Below are 19,438 nucleotides of genomic sequence, written 5' to 3' on the forward strand. Positions count from 1 at the left end.
CCTTAAAAAGGACACCTAAACCAAAGTGAACCATCGTTCCATCCATTTCTTCTGAGTGAAGCCCAAGACCTTTATAAAATGCTATTGCTCAGGCATGTGTATAGCCTTAACTAACTTGAATGCCTTCTCATTCTTCCTCTGCTGAAGCCTCCCCATCTGAAAGAAGGGAAGTAACCTTCTATAGAAAGAGGAAATTCCTATCCTCTGTGGATCAGGAGAAATTCTTTGTCCACTAGACAGCATAAACATACCTAGACTCTGCACTCTCTTCCACCCCCCAGGACATTTCCTTTGGAGGTATTGTGGATAGAATTAAGGAGAGTTTATTTTGGGAATGTAAGCATTTGTCACAGGCTCAGACCCACTACAGGAAACTAGGTGTGCCTTCACCCATATCATTGATTATTCTTCCAGTACATGCTGTATTGGCTGATGTCTCTGACATTGCTTTATACCCTGATTCTGTAACCTCTGCGCACAGGAAGGCAAAGTGCTTGAATCTCACATATGGCTTTACAAAAACCTAGTTTGACCTTTCTGTAGTCTCCACTTCATCAATAAATGGGTTACCTAATGGACCAGCCAACAAGACCTCTCCTACCTGATGACAGGGAAAATGTTAGACAGATTTGGGAGGAAACTTGTACCTTTGCCACCCTGGCAGTGAGAGCTTTGAATAGTAAGTTCTGTAAGATGCCTTGAATTTCTCCTTGGTAAAATTCTAGCTAATAAACTCTACTGCAGATAGACAATACAGTGGATATAAAAAGTGTACACACCCCTTTTAAAATGCCAGGTTTTTGTGATATAAAAAAATGAGACCACAGTAAATAATTTCAAAACTTTTCCCACCTTTAATGTGACCTATAACCTGTAAAATCCAATTGAAAAGCTAATCTGTTAGGGGAAAAATATCAAAGCATAAAGTACAATAAGCTGGTTCCAAAGTCTGCACACCCTTAAACTAATACTTCAATGCACCTTTTGATATAATTACAGCATTCAGTCTTCTTGGGTAGGAGTCAGTATGGCACATCTTGACTTGGCAATATTTACCCACTCTTTCTTGCAAAAGTGCTCCAAATCTGTCATATTGCGAGGGCATCTGTTTTGCACAGCTCTCCATCAGGTCACCACACAGATTTTCTATTGGATTTAGGTCTGGGCTCTGGCTGAGCCATTCCAAAACTTTAATTTTCTTCTGGTGAAGCCATTCTTTTGTTGATATGGATGCATGCTTTGGGTCATTGTCATGTTGAAAAGTGAAGTTCCTCTTCACCTTCAGCTTTGAAGCAGATGCCTGAAGGTTTTGGGCCAAAAGTGACTGTCATTTGAAACTTTTTATAATTCCTTCCACCTTGACTAAAGCCTCCGTTCCAGCTGAAGAAAAGCAACCCCAAAGCATGGTACTGTCACCACCATGCTTCACCATGGGGATGGTGTTCTTTTGGTGATGCGCAGTGTTTTTGTGCCAGACGTACTTTTTGGAATTGTGGCCAAAAAGTTCAACTTTGGTCTCATCAGGCCATAACACATCTTCCCACATGCTTTTGGGAGACTTGCTGTATTGTTTTGCAAAGTTTAGCTGGACCTGGATGTTTTTCTGTGTAAGAAAAGGCTTTTTTCTTGCAACCCTAACCCCATAGTCCAGATATAATGGAGAGTACATGAGATTGTCACATGTAGTACACATCCAGTACTTGCCAGAAATTCCTGCAGCTCCTTCAGTGTTGCTGTAGGTCTCTTGGCAGCCTCCCTGACCAGTTTTCATCTTGTCTTTTCATTAATATTGGAGGGACGTCCAGTTCTTTGCAACGTCACTGTTGTCCCATATTTTCTCCACTTTCTGATGACTGTCTTCACTGCGTTCCATGGTATATCCAATGTTGTGGAAATTGTTTTGTACCCTTGTCCTGACTGATAACTTTCAACAATGAGATCCCTTTGATGCTTTTGTAAGCTGTCTGTGAACCATAGCGTTTGCTGTAGCAGGCAACTGAGTAAAAGTCAGGAAAATCCTACTAGGAGAGTTTAACTTTAGGGTTAATCAGAATCTCTCTAATTGATGGCAGGTGTGTACCCAAGACGACTGAATGCTGTAATTAAATCAAAAGATGCTTCAACAAAGTATTAGTTTAAGGGTGTGCATACTTAGGCAACAAGCTTATTGTACATTTATTCTTTATATTTTCCCCCAACAGATTTGTTTGTTTTTTCAATTGAATAGTACAGGTTATAGGTCACATTAAAGGTGGGAATCGTTTTGAAATTGTATATTGTGGTCTCATTTTTTTTATATCAAAAATCTGGCAATGTAACAGAGGTATGTACACTTTTTATATCCACTGTATGTAAGGAAGTCCAGGAAACAGCCGGAGAAGCTTTCCAAGTCTCCACACACTTTATAAAATGTGGTTATGTTACTTTAGATGTTTTTTGTAGAGCAGCTGCCGCAGGTTCCGTCATTCCCAGACATGCATGGTTCTTGGCCCAGGACCCCAGCCCCTGTCGGATCAGGTTAAGGCTGAAATACTGGATGCTCTATTAGACAAGGAAATTTTTTTCGTCCTCCAGCAGAACACTTTTTTGAGAAGATGGGTAAAAAGTAAAGCAAATAAAAACTGGGAAATAATTGTACTTGGTCTCCAACCCCAAGGCGTAATATGAGTTACCCTTCTAAACCTTGCCCTTTTCCAACTAGACAAGACAAGGGGGAAGCCGCCTCATGGCAAAAGACCCAGACGATCCAGGAGATGGCAAGCAGAAAAATTACACAGAACAGAGAGTTACAAAAAGCCCAGTGAGCGCAGAAACCAACTGTGACCATTTTACTCTAGCCTCCTATACCCCTTCCCACCCTTAACTCCAGGCTGATTGCTGGCAGATTTTTCTCCATCCTTACCCAATGGAAAAACAGCAGGGACCAGTGGCTATTTAACATTATAGAGAGGGGATACTATGTTCAGTTGAGAGAAATACCACCCTTAAGTATTCCAAATGCCGTCAAGCAAGAAATCCCCTTCCCACTTTCCTCTGTGAACTACTTCACCCAAGTATCCATCCAGCCTTTCCCTCCAGGACAAAGAGACAAAAGGCTTCTACTCTAGGATTTTTCTAGTTCCAAGAAAAGAGGGCACCCGAAGGCCCATCTTGGATCTCTCAAAGCTAAACAAGTTTCTATTGTCCCAAAATTCAAAATGCTTGCATTTAAAAATTGCTGCCCTTGTTTTTCCAAGATACCTTTATGGTCACTCTAGACCTAAAAGGGTCTTGGCCCCGTACCCCTGTAGCAGTCGGTCATAAAACTTAACTATGATTTGTACTAACAGTTTCTCACTTTCACTGCTGTTCTTTACCATTTGGACTGTCCAGTGCTCCCAGAGTTATCAAAAAATGTTAAGATCCTCTGATAGCACATTGCAACACTCTATGGGTTCATACTTACCCCTACTTAGAAAACTGTCTCATTCAAGGAAGATCCACATCACAGACACTATATGCCTTGCAGATCAAGGAAACTCTACTACCTCTCCTTGGATGGAAGAAGACCATTCAGAGGAACCCAGGGGTGAATTTCTCTTCACCAGAGGCAGGCAAGACCATCACCATAGGGTTCAGACATAGCTTTGGGGGCTCACTTACTTTCCTTGAAAGTGCAGGGTATTCAATCTCTTCAGCAGAGAACATTGCATTTAAATTGAAGGCGCTATTGGCAGTCTACCCGGCCATAAAAGCCTTTCAGCAGATGTTAAGTGCAGGGACCCTGCAAATTTGGACAGACAACACCACAGTGCTGTGCATGGCCGGCCTTAGACATAGGCAAACTAGGCTACCGCCTAGGGCACTATAAAGGCCGGCCTTGTAAAGGGTGCATTTTTTTACTTTTTTTTTTTTTATTATTTTAATTTAGTCCATTCTTTTTCTTTTCGGCGCCTGCTTGAGGGCACCAGAACCACAGAGCAAAGGGGGTTGGTGAGTGCCCTCCCACTAATGCAGCATCGCGGTTTTAACATCTTTTTCTTTAAGGAGAATCATGCGTACACACGCCAATGTGGACGTAAATTCATTTTGCGGGCACGCAAAATGTAATTAGTAGTTTTGTTAAGAGGGGTTTAAGTTCGTGTGTGCTTGTTTGGCCGTTCGGTTTAGAAAGAAGGTAAGTTTGTGTATGCAATTTAAACTGTTCACTTCTGTATGCATGAGAAAGTGTGTGTGTATGTATGTATATGGAATTTGTTAGCCATTCTATTTGTATGAGATAAAGTGCATGTGTGTTACTGCATGTGAGAGAGAGAGTAGGTGTGCATGTGTACAATTTAAACTAGTGGTTCCATTCATTTCTGTATGAGAGACAGTGTGTGTCTGTGCGTTGTATGAAAGAGTAGGAGTGTGTGGAATTTGAACTAGTTAGTTGTATGAAAGAGAAAGTATGTGTGTTGCTCTGAGACAGAGTAGCTGCTTGTCTGTTGCGTAAGTGGTGTTTTATGTTGATACCTGAATGGTTGGAAAATGTGGCTGAAATACATGGAAGGTGATACACCTATGGAACAGATGCATGATTTCAGTCTTTACTATTTGATCATAGTTTTATGTGATCATAGTTTTATGTTCCAGTGACTGTTTCTTTTATACTAAACCACTGTATAGCCACATTGTTGTGCTGCAATACTTGTAAAATATTAATGATAGTGGCTGTTGTTTTCTGCGTGGTGCAATTCAAAGAGCATATTTATTCACAGGTTGACCTTCAAGAAATTCAGTATGATTTCTTGTTGGCTTCTGTAGAAAAGAGTATGCATTCTTAAATGGCAAACGGCTAAATGGTGTTTTTATTGAAATAGCTGGTAACTCTGAAACAAGAACTTACCATAATTAAAAAATTAAAGGGTGCAAGAAAAGACCTGTTCTGAGTGAAAGTAAAAGTTATAAATTGTCAAAGTAGACAAGTAATTGGGGAATCTGGAGCATCAATGTAAAGTATCAGAAATATAAAGCATAAGATACATAATAGTTCATTTGTATGACTTTGTAAGTACCCCCACAGGTCTGTCAAGATCTAGGGAAAGACACGTGTCATATTCCTGAACACACCTACCAATGTTTTATACGTGTGCGATAGGGTAGAAGTTATATATTTAAATTACACATGCTTGTTGTTTCCTTGGGGGGGATGCTTTGCATTTCCACAGATCGAAAGCTTTTCTGATATCTTTTCAGAAAAACATCATAAATCAGTGTGTTTAGTTGAGTGGATTTTCTGTAAATATTGGAGCAGATTTTAATTCAGGATTTGGTACAGTTTTAGAGAATCTACATTATTAAAAATGTGTGTTCTGAGATGCTTCTCCTTTTGTTGAGGGAGTTTAACTGGTGGGACGTAGTAAAGACTTTCTCATCTTGGTGTTGCTCAATTTTCCATAAAAGCAGGTGCATTCCACAGAGAGATAGATCACAAAGCAAATTTGGCAAGATGCTGCTGGTAAGTTGTCATTGCCAAAACATGACTGACAAAGAAGCTGGTGTCTGACATCATTTATAAAGATAGATGGACACAGTTAATTGGTTAATAGAAGTATTATGACTGTTTTGTTGATTAATGCCTTTATAGGCCATGGTAGCATTTCTTTATTTTATATATTTGCGTCCATTTGGCTTACCTGGTTAACAAGTGCCCATGTCCCTTTTCAGGGGTGGCTCAGGAGTACTCTTCTTAATTACTTGCAGAAAGTTGCACAGTAGGAACATGGAGATGGATGGAAATGGACACTTTTGGATACAAGAAGCAGCTTATTAACAAGTCAGAGCCTTAATCCTGGACTTGATGATGCTCTGCCTTGATTGTGTGCAGCATGTGCAGATTTCTTGTGCTAAGAGGTTGAGAGGTATGGATGGCATGGTATGTCATGCCCCTAGGTTGTCGATTTATTTGGTGCATTTTAAGGGTGCCCTCCTTTGTATAAGATGCCTAGTAACTATGAAGTGCTGTCGGTTTCTCAGTCATTTCCTGTTGCAATATTACCAGCTTACCAATTTTGTTCTTCAGTGTAATGTAGGCAATTGATTTTTCAAGGGCAGCAGGCACTGAATTTGTCGATGAAACATTGAGATGTAAAGGTGTTTGTCAGTAGCAACCTCTTCGTTAGTTGTAGGTTTCTTTAATGTGGAATTTTTCTGATGATTTTACTTTTGCAGAGACTGTGCGTATTGAGTGATATTGGATTGTAATGACAGAAGTCTGAGTGCACTTTTGTTGAAATTTTATGAAATAGGTCGTTTTGTCATTATTCGTTCATATATTTTGTTTCATTGTTTATTAAAAGAATGTTTAAAACTACAAATTTAAAACACATTCTGACAAGTGGTGCTGCATTATACAAAGAATATAACCAGGAAGGTGAATCAAAAAACAAATGCATGCATGTAAGGCCCTAAAAAATGTGTGCAAGGAGCCTGTGGTTTAAAAATAGTCCAAAGGTAAAAATCCTCCAGTGGCAAGATGCATTTTCTATGAATGTGGGTTTTTGTGCTGTTTCAATGAATGCGGGTTTCAAGGGCAGAGAAGTTTACAGCTCATGTAAGTCTGTTTTCATTGTAAGACTGTTTGTTTAGAAAATTGCTATCTGTGTTTATGCTATTTTATTTCAATACTTGCAGTATGCACACTGATAGGTTTGAACAGTGTTTATGGCAACTGGTGAGAAACAGCCAAGTAATGGATCACTGGAATGGTTAGGGGTAGGGGGTTGCTGCAGGAGGGTCTGTTCAGTGGGATGGTGATCCATTGCCTAGGGCCCTATTTGACCATGATCTCACTCTGGTATTTAAAGTAGGAATACATACACAAAGATAGTTAACTCATTTGCACCTAGAGCCCTTAGCCAGTTTGTGTAACAGCTTAGCTAATAAGTGTGTTGAGGTATCTGTTCTTCTATGCATTTAAATAATTCTGAAACTGCTCCGGTTCTGTTTTTTTTGTCTGAAACTGCTCCGATTCTGCTTTATGCACCTGGAACTGCTCCAGCTCTATTTTATGCATCTGAAATGTGTGTGTGCGTGTGTTTATATATAAAGAAGAAATCTCTGGGACACTGAAACCGCAGTCTTCTGGGATAAAACCTGGTAATCTGACACTAGTGGTTGTACAGTGTGTCCGTCATTAGTATCTTGATGAGCCTGATACCGATGCTTGGTACTTCAATGACTCTGCAGTTATGAATGGTAAAGTTTTTAAAAATGCTTCAAATATGTACATAAGTCCTTCCCAACACAGGTGCACTTCATGTGTAGTATTTCTTAGGGGCAGGACATTAAAATCAACAATATAATATTTGTGAAGCTTTTGATTCCAGAACTTTACGAGGTGGGAAAAATTTCGCTTTTTAAAGGTTTTTCTTGATGAAATTCCACAAAAGAGACCTTCACCTCTAGTGTTGCTGCATGGTCATCCCCCTTGGTGATCTGGCATGATCCATTTTTTTCCTGATTCTTAGACTGGATAATGTGTAAAAGTAGGGAAGATAAACCTGTATCTTTCAAGGACTTCTCTGCCTGCACCAACCAAAAATCCTAGGATGAAAGAGTTCACAAGTTGTTCTGCGGCTTCACTGACAGGTGTTTTGTAGCTTCCAGTCATAGTGGTAAAGCGAAGCTTACTAGATAAGATTCTACATCATACATATATCTGAGACTGTACTTGGGAGGCATGTACCCTTTGTGAAAAGTTGTACAAACTCTGTAGTTTCAGTAAAAATGTAACAAAGGAGAAAAATGTGAAAAGCTTTACAAAACTTGTAGCTGTTATTTCAGTAAAGATGCAGCAAAGATGTGAAAGATGATGAAAAAACTGATGCAGCTAAACTTTGAAAAATGTTAGTTCCTAAAAAAAAGATAATTACCTTAACTGGTTTGGAACTTTCTGGTTATTTAAGCCACAGTGCTTTGGATGGTGTTTGGATATTCAGAATTTTAAATTTGCAGGAAGTGGTATCACTGCCCAGTAGTGTGAACATTGTTTCCAGATGATGGTCACTGTTGAAGTGATACCTTTCTCCCATATGGGAAAAAGGGGTTGTGGATGGATAGATATTTGAAAGTGAGCATCATTCAGTATAAAACAAGCACACACACACACTTATCACTAAAATAGGTGTTTTGTAGAAAGTGTGTGCGCTAGGACACCTCTTGGAGAATTTTTTCAGGTCACATGACTCTTCCCTAAAAGTTCAGTGGAGCAGGCTAGTTCATTGTGCGTTAGGATGGGGAGCATTAAACAAATCTTTTCACGAATTTAGATGAGAGCAGACAGTTGTTGCCTAGATCAGTTAGCTAACATCTAGACATTTTGCCTGTCGGTCTTTTCAACCACTAAATCGGCAGATTATAGTTAGTAGGACCGGCTAGGTTAAAGTCAGTGTAATGCCATCTTTTTGTTTAAAACTATTTTTATTTTATGTTTCCCTGTGCAAGAAGATATTTATTAGCATATTTCATTTTCAAGGTGTATTATTGCCCAACTCCTTTAAGAATTTTAGCACTCAATTTGAAAAGCCTGTGCTATGGTTAGTTGTTTCTTGGATTATAAAAGGTAATTACATAAAACTGGTGGATTGATTATAATTGTTAACTTCAGTTTTTTAATGAGAGACTGCGGAGTCCTATTAATTTAATAGTATGGTTGATTATTTTTAAATGTAAAGTAATTGTATCCTGAATATGCTAGACTGGACTGACAAGTAGCAGTGGTAGAGTGTTACTATAAATGAGGGAAGGGATATTGTCATTTAAAGGGTATTTTGGCACTGAAAAGGTATTAACCCACTCGTGGAAATCATTGTGTATATCAATATAGTAGTCTTAAGTAAGACACAGTCACTGCTGATACAATAGAACTAAAAAGCGTAGGCTGAAAGTGAAGTTTGTGAAATCCTGTGAAGCCACTGACCACAGCCTAGAATAGTATTCATTTGCCAAATGTTCTTAAGGCCAAGCACATGTAATTTTAGGTAGTAATACAGTTTGTTGGGTTGCCCTGACACTCTGCAGACCATTGTTTGAAGATGATGAGGGTGTATGTGAAGCTGCAGCAGGGGATGGGATTGTCTCTTCCTTGATCTGGTGTACTGATGGATGATACACTCCTTCCCTGCCTTCTTTTCTAGCAATTTCTTTGAACAACTTCTTACCATCAGTGTTCCAACACAGTACAGATGAAACTGTAAAACAGCCTGCAGGTGTCAGTATAAACAGGTGGTTCTACTTCAGAAATGGTTTTGCCTTCAGGATCACAGCCCTTAATCTGTCACGTTCTACACTGATGGTGTGTCCTCAAACCTGGTAACATCAGTGTTGATGCTGTCAGTGCAAGGCATTTCAGCTGTTCCAGCAGATGGGGTCAGGCTTACAGGACCAGGATTGGAACTGATCTTGTCAGCATAGCCCATTGTTATAACGTGTAGCATTTTCCATTGTGTTACCTTCCATTATATTACTATTATATCAGTTTGTACCATTGATCTCAGTCTCTGTGACCATTATATTGTACTTGGGTAGCAATGTTAGCTGTTTTATATTTGTCTATAGTGTGATATTCCCTGCTATTAAGATAGCTTTCCATTTTTAGTTTTTATTTAGTGTATGATAACTGAGAATTGTAGTCGTATGTTTGCCATTTCCTACTCCCGTGTGGCTTAACTGGGCACTCTGTTATATTGTGCAAGAATAGCTATGTGGTGATCTTAGTTCTATTTTAAGAATAGGGAGGCTGGCTCCCTGGTTTTTAGATTGTAGTTGAATACAGCGCTCGAGTCCACAGATGTACTTTTGGGGGGGGGGGGGGGGGGGCAAAGGAACTGAAATTGAATTATGTATTAACATTATGTATACTTACAAGCACGGGAGGAACTAAGTCAGTTTTTAAATGTTGTAAATCTGATTGCATGGCTTAAACCTCTATAGCTATTACATTTCATTGTGTTGCATGATACAGTAATTGAGTCAATGTGGTAGTTAAGAACTTCCCTTCCAGTGGCACAAGTTGAAAGGTAATCTTATGTCAAATTGTAACTGAGATGCATGATAAATAGAACTGAATTCTAAGTATAAAGAAATATATTTTCATCACACTGATCAGCTTAGATGGACTTTAGTATGCTGCAAGCTTTGTTCCACATTGGCAAGTACGGTTGGCAACTATGGAGGGTTTTTGTCTCTTATTCTTAGGAAAGCAATTTCCATGGACTGCCTTTCTGCTGAAATACCACTGTATTGTTTAATGAAGTTGTGTTCCAACCTAACCAGATATGCTGATAAGTTTGGTAGAGGTGATGGACCAGCTATTGGCATATGTAAAAGGTGAACATACATGTCCAAACTCTAAAACTGGTGTGCTCAACCATTAGTAAACCTATTTGCTGTCCCTTATTCTGCCTGACAGAGCAGATTGCTGTCAAACTCATGTATTGTAAACTATATTTATGCTATATATTTGATTAAGGTCAGTAAGTGCCCAGTGTCTGTTGTACATGTTGGTCAAGTGATGTGCTAGTGTACTGTGGCTGGTGTAAAGCATGCCCCCTTTGTTACACTATGACAAAGCATTCACTGATTTTCATGCATTTAAAAAATTGAAAGAAGTGACTGGAGTGGCTTTTGTGGGAGTGACCTACCTATGGGCGTGGCTCAGGTAGGGGCATTACTTGAGAATGGTGTGGATGGGGCTTAAGGGGCTCCACAGCACTACTTTGCCTAGGGTGCCATTTCATCTAAGGCCGGCCCTAGTGATGTGCTACATAAGCAAGTCTGTGCAGCCTTTCTAGAAAATTTGGATGCTGTGGTTAGTTTTACTGGTTGGTCGTTACTGCAACCAAGCGCTATTTGGAAGAGACCACTAAGTGAGCTATTTTCTGGTTTGTTTGTTTTGCTGCTTGGACACGCAATGTTTTTTTTTCTGGCACTGTACAGGCAAGCTGAAATGGCAGATGTGTGTGCCTTACTACTGGAAAAGGAAAGCCCTAGTCTGAAGAGACCTGGCAGGTGCTGCAAGACTGAGTTAATGTCTGCCTGAAAGTGGTTAATGTTTTTGCTGTAACAGCTGGAAAATCTGTTCCATTTTGGGCAGGTATGATTTCCTGGTATTGAGCTTCCCTTAGTATGGAAAGCACGTCCTAGGGATAAGGGTACATTCCTTGGTGTCAAAAACCCAATCCTCCAGGCTGTTACTTTGAGGGTGTCTAGGTGAGGGTGGAAGACAGATGCATTAGCTTGGCTTAGGAGATGTACTTCCTGCAGTACGTTGGGGAATCTCCCCTCAGAGTGTCAGGAGGAGGGAGAACCAGTGTTTAGACCAGAAGGGGACCACCAGATAATGCTGGGTCTGTTTGCCATGACTTTTGTCAATACTTTGGGAATCAGGAATCAGGGCAGGAATGCATACAGCAATCAGTTTGTCCATGTGTAGGAGAATGCATCTATTTAGCAAGCTTCTGCCCAACTTCCAGAGGAGAACTACTACAATTCCTTGTAGTGGGAGGTGAACAGGCCTAGTGAGTGGATCGTCCCACTGTTTGAGGATGATGAGGTTCAGGAAGAACTCTTCAGCATCCATTCATTGGGATTTTAGAAGGTCCCTGCTTTTATAATATGACAGGATACTGTTTTGACCCGTATGTAGTAACCTATGAGGGTCAGTCCTGTATCTTGAGCCAGTGTCCAAATTTTCCTGAAAGGCCACACACACAGTTGCTTATGTACTACATCACTGTCTATTATCTGTCCAGATTTGCAGGGTCCCTGCGCATAACATCTGCTGAAAGGTTTTGATGGCCAGATAAACTAATTGCTCCTTCTAATTTAAATGCAGCGTTCTGTGCTGTAGCCAAATACCCTGCACTTTCAGGAACCTAACTGGGCCAACAAAAAAGTAAAAAATCCGAACCAACAAGCTAGAATCCAGAAGTGAGTACACCAGGAGTGTTTCACACTAAACACGAAAGAGCTATGTCTGAACTGTCTGTGACGATGATCTTGTCTGCTTCTGGTGAAGAGAAATACACCCCTAGGTTCCTCCTGAATGGTCTTCCATCCCAAGAAAGGTAGTAGTTTCCATGGGTTTGGAATGATCCCGAGCATTTTTTGGGAACCATTGAAGTTCTCTTGTGTAACTTTGGAATTGGGATCACAAGAATGCAGGATGCCATGTGCCTCAGTACCCTCAAGAATTCTCTTGCAATGAAAAGTTGCTGTGTAAGCAGACAAGTCAGAAAGCCTGTAAAAATAATCTTGACTTGGCTGTTGCAGTGAATCTGAGGCTCCTTGAAAGAGGATCCTTGTTTAAGGAAGGGTTTGAGATTTTTGAAGATTTAAGGTGAGACCTATTTTCTAAAAGCAGTCTACAGTGAATTTCTAATAAACTGTGGTTGGTTTTATTGGTTGGTTGTTACTGCAACCAAGCACTATTTGGAAGGGAGCTGTACATGATCTATTTTCTGGTTTGCCTGCAGAGTGCACCATGTTCTCGCCCACATGAAACTTTTTTCTAAAGGGGTGATTCAATTGAGACCACCCAGAAGGAACCCTATTCTGACATGGAATCTAAATTGTATAAAAAAAAACTTGTCCCCCTTCAAACCTGCTGCCACTGCTGCTCTTAAAATCTTCATCTGGAAGACTACTACTTATAGCTGTTAAATCAGCTGGCGAGTTTGAGCTAAAGCCTTCATCTGTTTAAAAAAAAAAAAAAATCTTTCATGGTCTTCCGTGGGAGATGATCACCATCAGAAGAAACCAATTGTTTATGCCTAACGTGGTATCAAAACGTAATTTGAACCAGAATATCCACTTACCAGTGTTCTTGCCAAATCTCCAGGCAAGGCAGAGAACTCCTCCATTCCCTGGATGTACACGGCAAATCAGGTACTGTCTAGGCAGGACAAAAACTCCGAATATAGCAGAAGAATTATTGATAGGCTTGGCCTATTTATTCTCTGCAAAAGCTTTCTCCATACAGTTTCAAATTGGATAGCTGTGTGTCGAGGTCTGTTATTTACACCATGGAAAAGTTTTACCTGGGCATATTAAAGCTCACTTCAGGGCATGGGGGGAACTGCCTTTGCTTTCCTCAAAGGCGTCCCTGCCTTGGCCATCCTAGAGGCAGCCACATGGAATTCATTACACACCTTTACAAAACTGTATAACCTAGGTAATGTCTCCCAGGGCTAGAGCATGGTTTGTTATTGCCATATTGCAAAAGTCTTAATTCCCTAGGGCCATACAAATGACCAGTCACCCAACTTCTAGCTTTGGGAGTCCTCACAAGAATCAGTACTGCCGCATGGACTATAAAGAACATAGTACAACTGTGCCCCACTTACCATAACTGTTAGTCTGTCAGTGTTGGTGTACATGCTCCCACCCTCCAGCCCCCTCTGTTTGCTGACCACTTGTCTCCCCCTTCCTGGGTGTAAGTGGTAGAGGAGGTTTTGACTACTTGTCTCCCCCTTTGCTGGGTGTAAGTGGTAGAGTTTTTTCTTCTGCTAAGTCTCTATTTTCATCATCCCATGTCGGCCTCCAATGTCTTTTCCTCCTCCTCACTGAAATTCAAACTGGGGAAGTCTTGGTGTCCCCAGGCATCAGACTGCTTAGATGCTGGTCATCGGATGCCTGCCTGGTACAGATAATGTAAGGAAGACCCAAGAATCAGTACTACAACTTTGATCTACTTTCACATCTACACTTGAGTGGGACACTACGTTACTTTATACTTTTAGCTGAGCTGTCCAAGCATGAGGGTAAAAATTTTCCTGCTCCTTTGTGTATTGTCCACCAAAGCATTTCTTATTAAACAGAGAATGTTTGTCTTGGGTCATTTAGTTGAGCTATACCTATGATATGACAGTTGACAGTATTTGTAAAGGCAGCAGCAGTTTATTGACCTAAACTGGAGGATTGATTACTTTTGCATTCTATTTTGAGAATGATGTGGAATGTTTTAGCAATCACTGCACACCTAACTAATATGTTTTTGCTTTTTTGCCCTTAGTGAAGGCAGTGTGGTGGCCTACTACATCTCTGAATTCAGGATACCTCGTGATGAAGAGGCACAAGTTGACAGTATTATAACTCAACATACTAATGTCAGAAAAAAGAAAACGAGGAGACCAGACTCACTGGACGTCGCATCCATCATTGCTTTTCGTAAGTATGGTCAAGAAGAATAGGTTTGTACTTTTGTGCATCTTCTCCACTCCTCTCCCCTTTACTTTGAAGCCATTTTCGTTCCCTTCTTAACACCTTTTCTTTTTGTAGATCAATTATTGACTGCAGATGGTGCAGCCGAGTAAAATGGAACTAAGAGAACGTACCCATTTTTGTTTGGTTCTGTAGAAAGGCAATCATTTGCTGTTGGTATGGGTGGTTGTGTTTTATGTATTTACTGTTGTGGTGTTTGGTTATGGTGATGTGAATCTCTAATGATCTGATGTTGCCATTTCCATTCATTCCTTAACTTGTGTGTCGTATCTGACTCTGGCAATCTGTTTAGGTTCTGGGATCTGACTCTCTAGCTCCCCCCTTAACCCATAGTGCCCCTGCTTGCCAGATTACACTGCATCTCATTTGCTACTTTAACTATTCATCTGGGATTGTGTTCTCTGGAGTTCTATGGTGCCTAGCTGGGTATTGAGAGTAAAAATAGAATTAAATTTTTCTTCTTGTTCCTATTTGTACATATTTAGCCCTTCTTCTCTACTGTTTTTATACCTTCATACCATTTAGGTAGTTTTATTGCACCATTGATGGCACTAGGCCTTTTTCTTTCTGTACATGTTGAAGTATTCTTTCTACCATTGTTGATCCCCCCCCCCTTCTTTGCTATAAAAAAAAAAATTTGTATCCAATAACTTCACTGTTTAGTTGGTATGTCTGACAAGCCTACCAGTTTTAAGAACTGCATTTCCTGTGGGCATAAGATACCCAATTTTGATGCCCACATGGTGTGCATATATCTATCTGATTTAATTTTCTTTCTTCAGTATTGGGTTATGGATCCGATTCTGTGACTTTCTCAGTCTCGAGCTCCTCCCTCTACCCACAATGCTCTGCATTGTACCCCGCTTCCTCAGATCTGGTTTCCCCCCATTGCTGACAGAAGTGGTTTCTTCAGTCTCGAGTTTGAGTGTATTTTGAATAGTTTAAGCCAATTATTTTTCAGATAAGTGCTATATTGTAATCTCCTCTTTCCTGCTTCTCTAACATCCCTCCCACTAGTTTTTGCAGGTGTTAGGGTTTTGAGTCAACCCGTCCCATCTTGCTCTAACTATATCCTTCTGCTTTTATCTCCTTCTGGAACTGGGTGCTTGTCCATTTACAGACTGTTCTTTTTTTCTCTCTCATTGCTTAGTTAAAAAAAAAAAATTATTTGCTTTGTTGATCCCTTTTCTCTGACCATGTCAGACAAACCAACAGGCTTTAACCACTGTTCGGAATGTGGGCATCAAATCCCACATTATGATGCACACAGTAAATGCATGCACTGTTAGGGCGCTGAGCATCTGCAGTTGGCTTGTGACACCTGTGACTGTTTTAATCCCAGTGCCTTAGCCGACTGCAGAAACAAACTAGTTTTAATCCCGCTTCGCCAGGGGCTCAACTCCCCTTCTAAACCTCTGCTGGGCTCATCACATTCCAAGATGCACCCTCACAAGTCTTCAAGGGCTGCTTTGCAGCCACCTGCAAAGTTGTGTAAATCTGCAGATTCAAAGGTGTCTGATTTGAAGCGTTCCTTTGATCCGGCAGAAATTGCTTTGGCTTTCCCTTCTCCCTGGCCTTCAGCGGTCTCCTAGGATCCTAGCACCTTGGGTTTGAGAGTTTGGAGATGAACTCCTGAATTGTCAGGTTGGTGTCCTCTACCTTACCATTTAAGATACTACAGACTCCAACCAGACATTCCAGACTGGGAGAGTCAGTGGCTTCTTCTAGATCCTCCAGAAGCCTCTCTGAACTAGATATGGACAGGATGATGCGGCTGTATCTCAGAACTCAGATTCAGATGGAAGTTTTGCCTACTCCATCCAATCTTTGATTTGTGAGTACTCTTGTGGACCCTAGCTAGATCTTCTCCAATCCAAACTTTTATTTTGGAGCTACAGGATCATGGACAACCAAGAGAGTTGGTGTTTGATCCAAGGAAACTGTCTTCCTCTACTACAGTTGCCTTGACTAGCTCTGCTCTGAGATCTTTTGATTGGAGTGGATCTTAGCTCTGTGGTGATGGCATCTGATCTGGGAGTAAGGGTTTGACTGTAATGTTGGATCTGTCCCTTTCCCTCCAAGCTTTAATGCTTGACAGCTTGGGTCCAGTTCTACCTGGAGACCTCTAATCCAGTTGTCCCTCCCTTTCTTCGATTGCTTCAGCTCCTAGAGTACTGGGGAGGGTTTCTCCGGGTCTGTTGGCTTTCTTGGTTGTGGAAAGGGTCTTATCTTCTCAGAGATCTGATCTCTCAGATCTGTGATCCTCTCCATATTCTGTCATTGGATCCGAGTGCTGAGCCCATTATACCTGCCCAGGGTCAGCCTGCTTTGATAAGCTTCCAAGACATTCCCCTAAAGAGGGAGTATCCTCTTTTGAAACCTCCCCTAAATATCCTGCAGAGGAGGTTCTTCAAGAAGACATACAAAAAGAGACACATAGATGTCCCTATGGAGTCACTCCCCTAAGACAGACTTTGAGTGAGAAAGATCCCCAAGATTGCCACTGGAAGACTTCTCCTTTGGAGACATTAAGATCCTGGGACAGTGTTTTTGGTGGCTTTTGGGGTGGGTCTGTTTGCGTCTTGGATGAGCCCCCTGGCAGATGACCTCATAGATGGTCTCCGTCCTGGCCTGGAAGGAACCAGACACCATTGAGCCAATCCCCAATCGTCCTGACAAACCCCCCCCCCCTCCCCAGGACACACACTACATTGGTCGAAGGGTATACTGGTAGATGCTATAGTGATGGCAGCAGCTACCAAAAATGAACTAGTCTAGCAAGGATTAACTGCCTAACAGGAAGTCCAAAAGATGGACAGATTTGGTAAGCATGTTTATGCCTCTGGTACCTTCTTGCTGACTGAGTTAAATTATCTGGCATATTTCACTCACTTGCAGAAATATCTGGTCAAAGAACTTTCTGTTTCTATCAGGGACCATGTCAGTAGACAACTTCAAGAAAGTATCTCCGCAGTGGACTTTTTCTTCCATATTTCCTTCATGAAGCTCGTCCTCCCATTCAGAAGAGGGCACCTCACGGGCAGTCTGCTCATGTATTGCTATTAGATGACATGCCTGGATGAGGCTTTCTGACTTCGTGGAGTCTTTCAAGGCATCCATTGAGAATTTTCCCATTGGCTGATGTTCATCGTGCATTCAGCTGCAGTCATTACAGATGGGTTCTCCTGCCGTCAGGCGGGTCCTCGGTCGGCCGAATTCCAAAGTCTAGGTCCGGTGTCGGTTGTCGTCTTCTTCCCTGACGTCAGTGCGACAGGTGTATAAAAGAACCAGCCGACGCCATTTTCTTCAGTCTTTTTTGCCGCGCGGTGCCCGAAGCAGAAGCAGTTCGCAAGTGCCGGTCGGCCAGCTCCTGAAATTACGAAAATTTGGAAACCGAAGTCTTCTTTAAAGCTAAGTACCCCGTTGGGGAAACTTTTCTTGCCTCAGACTGATGTCGGATGAAGTTAACAATTGTATTTCTTGTCGGAAACAAATACCGCATAAGGATTTGCATTCCCTCTGTATACCTTGTTTAGGCCCAGACCACGACGTCTCGGGCTGTCGTTTTGTGCTAGTTTCAATAAATGCACTATTAAGCGTCGGGCGGAGTTCGCCCAGCATTTTTTGGGAAAACTTTTAACTATATAATGTCGGAGACTCCGACTCCTGTTTTGTCCAAAAAACGCAAGGACAAGGACCGACACGAGAGATCCGCGGCCTCCACTGACACCACGCCAAAACCGACTACACGTGGTCTGGTTCTCAGCGAGGTGCCTACGCAGCCCCCGACTACCGACGACGCTTCTCTGGCGGTGTCCTCTGTAACCGAGGCCGCAGGTTCCTTGGCCCACACCCTGACTACAGCTACCGAAGCCACTGTTAGCGTTGAGCCTCACAATGTGGACAGGTCTACCTCCACCCATGGTGTCTTCAGACCTTCCTCTTCCTTTTCCATCAAGGCCTTTACTAAGTCCAAATCAGCCATACACTCCAAGAGACCTGTTGCACAGGGCCCATCTCCAGGCCCCATACCTAAAAAGCAGATGCTTAAAATGGCTGAGGATTTAATTACTCTCATCAGGGGTTCCCAACCCCCACCAGACAAGAGACCCAGAGTGGAGGAAGAATCACCCTCTTCCGATCAGGGCTCCATTATTTCAGAGCATTCTGATGAGGAGGAACATTCTTACTCCCTTTTGAAGATTCCGATGCAGAGGAGTCCATTCCTTCTGTATCCCCCCCAGAGGATTTCTCATTCGGGGAAACCTTGCATATCTTGAGGGAACGCTACAACTGGGAAGGCCAAGACTATTCAGATTCCAAGAAAAGGCTTAGGGAATTTCTTTTGCTACCGCAGCACAGACCTCTGGCGATACCTCCTGTCTTGGACATAATTGATGATGTTTACTCGGAGGCCTGCCTTAATCCGGATTCCCTGCCTCCAGCCCCAGTCAAGCCTGATAGGTACTACAGAGTTCCTAACTCACACCAATTTCTTTACAAAAGCCATAATGTTGACCCAGAAACCATTTCTCAGGGCCCCAAGGGAATGAAGGCCTCTACTGCTAAGAATCCATTACCTTCTGAGAGAGATTCTAGATCCTTAGGAAGGTGGGGGAAAAAGGTATATACCTCGGCTACCCTAGCCATGAGGGCCTTAAACTGTCAGTTCCATATGCTTAAATATCAACAGTTTCTGTTATCACAATTGAAAAATAAAATGTCACAGCCTGAACAACCAGATTTGAGGGAGTTGCAGGATATGATGCATAGTGCAGAACAAGTGGGTAAGCACACCTTACAATGTGGTTATGATGCTCTAGAGGCCTCAAGTAGAGCTGCTGTTACAGGATCAGTCATACGTAGACATGCCTGGCTTAGGGAACAAACCTTGCCTGATCATGTCAAAGCTAAATTACTAGATGCTCCTCTACAAAAGGATGTATTATTTGGTGCTAATGCTGAGGAGGTACTAAGGAAAATGGAAGAAAAAGCTAAATCTATGCAAACTGTTAAAGATTTTCTACAGGTACAACCACCACGTTTTAGTAGAAATTGGCCTTCAAAAAATTGGTCCTTTCCAGCCACGGACAGGCCCCAAAGAGGTAGATACAGGCGCCCAAGGGGCAGGGGACAATCTCAAGGATTGTATAGACGCAGACAATGGCAAACTCCAACACCAAGAGGTGGCAAA

General features: G+C 41.7%; 1 protein-coding gene across 1 annotated transcript in view; it reads left to right on the forward strand.

Annotated features, from left to right (window-relative positions):
* ST14 (ST14 transmembrane serine protease matriptase) overlaps positions 1–19,438 on the forward strand; it is a 1,989,024-nt gene that overhangs the window by 80,823 nt on the left and 1,888,763 nt on the right. Inside the window, exon 4 of the mRNA XM_044081090.1 lies at positions 14,036–14,190. Within this exon, the coding sequence (XP_043937025.1) occupies positions 14,036–14,190 (155 nt within the window). The remainder of the gene's footprint in view (positions 1–14,035; positions 14,191–19,438) is intronic.

This window comes from Protopterus annectens, chromosome 8.part0 (assembly GCF_019279795.1).
Source record: "Protopterus annectens isolate FY-2018-M chromosome 8.part0, PAN1.0, whole genome shotgun sequence".
NCBI classification, from domain to species: Eukaryota; Metazoa; Chordata; order Ceratodontiformes; family Protopteridae; genus Protopterus; species Protopterus annectens.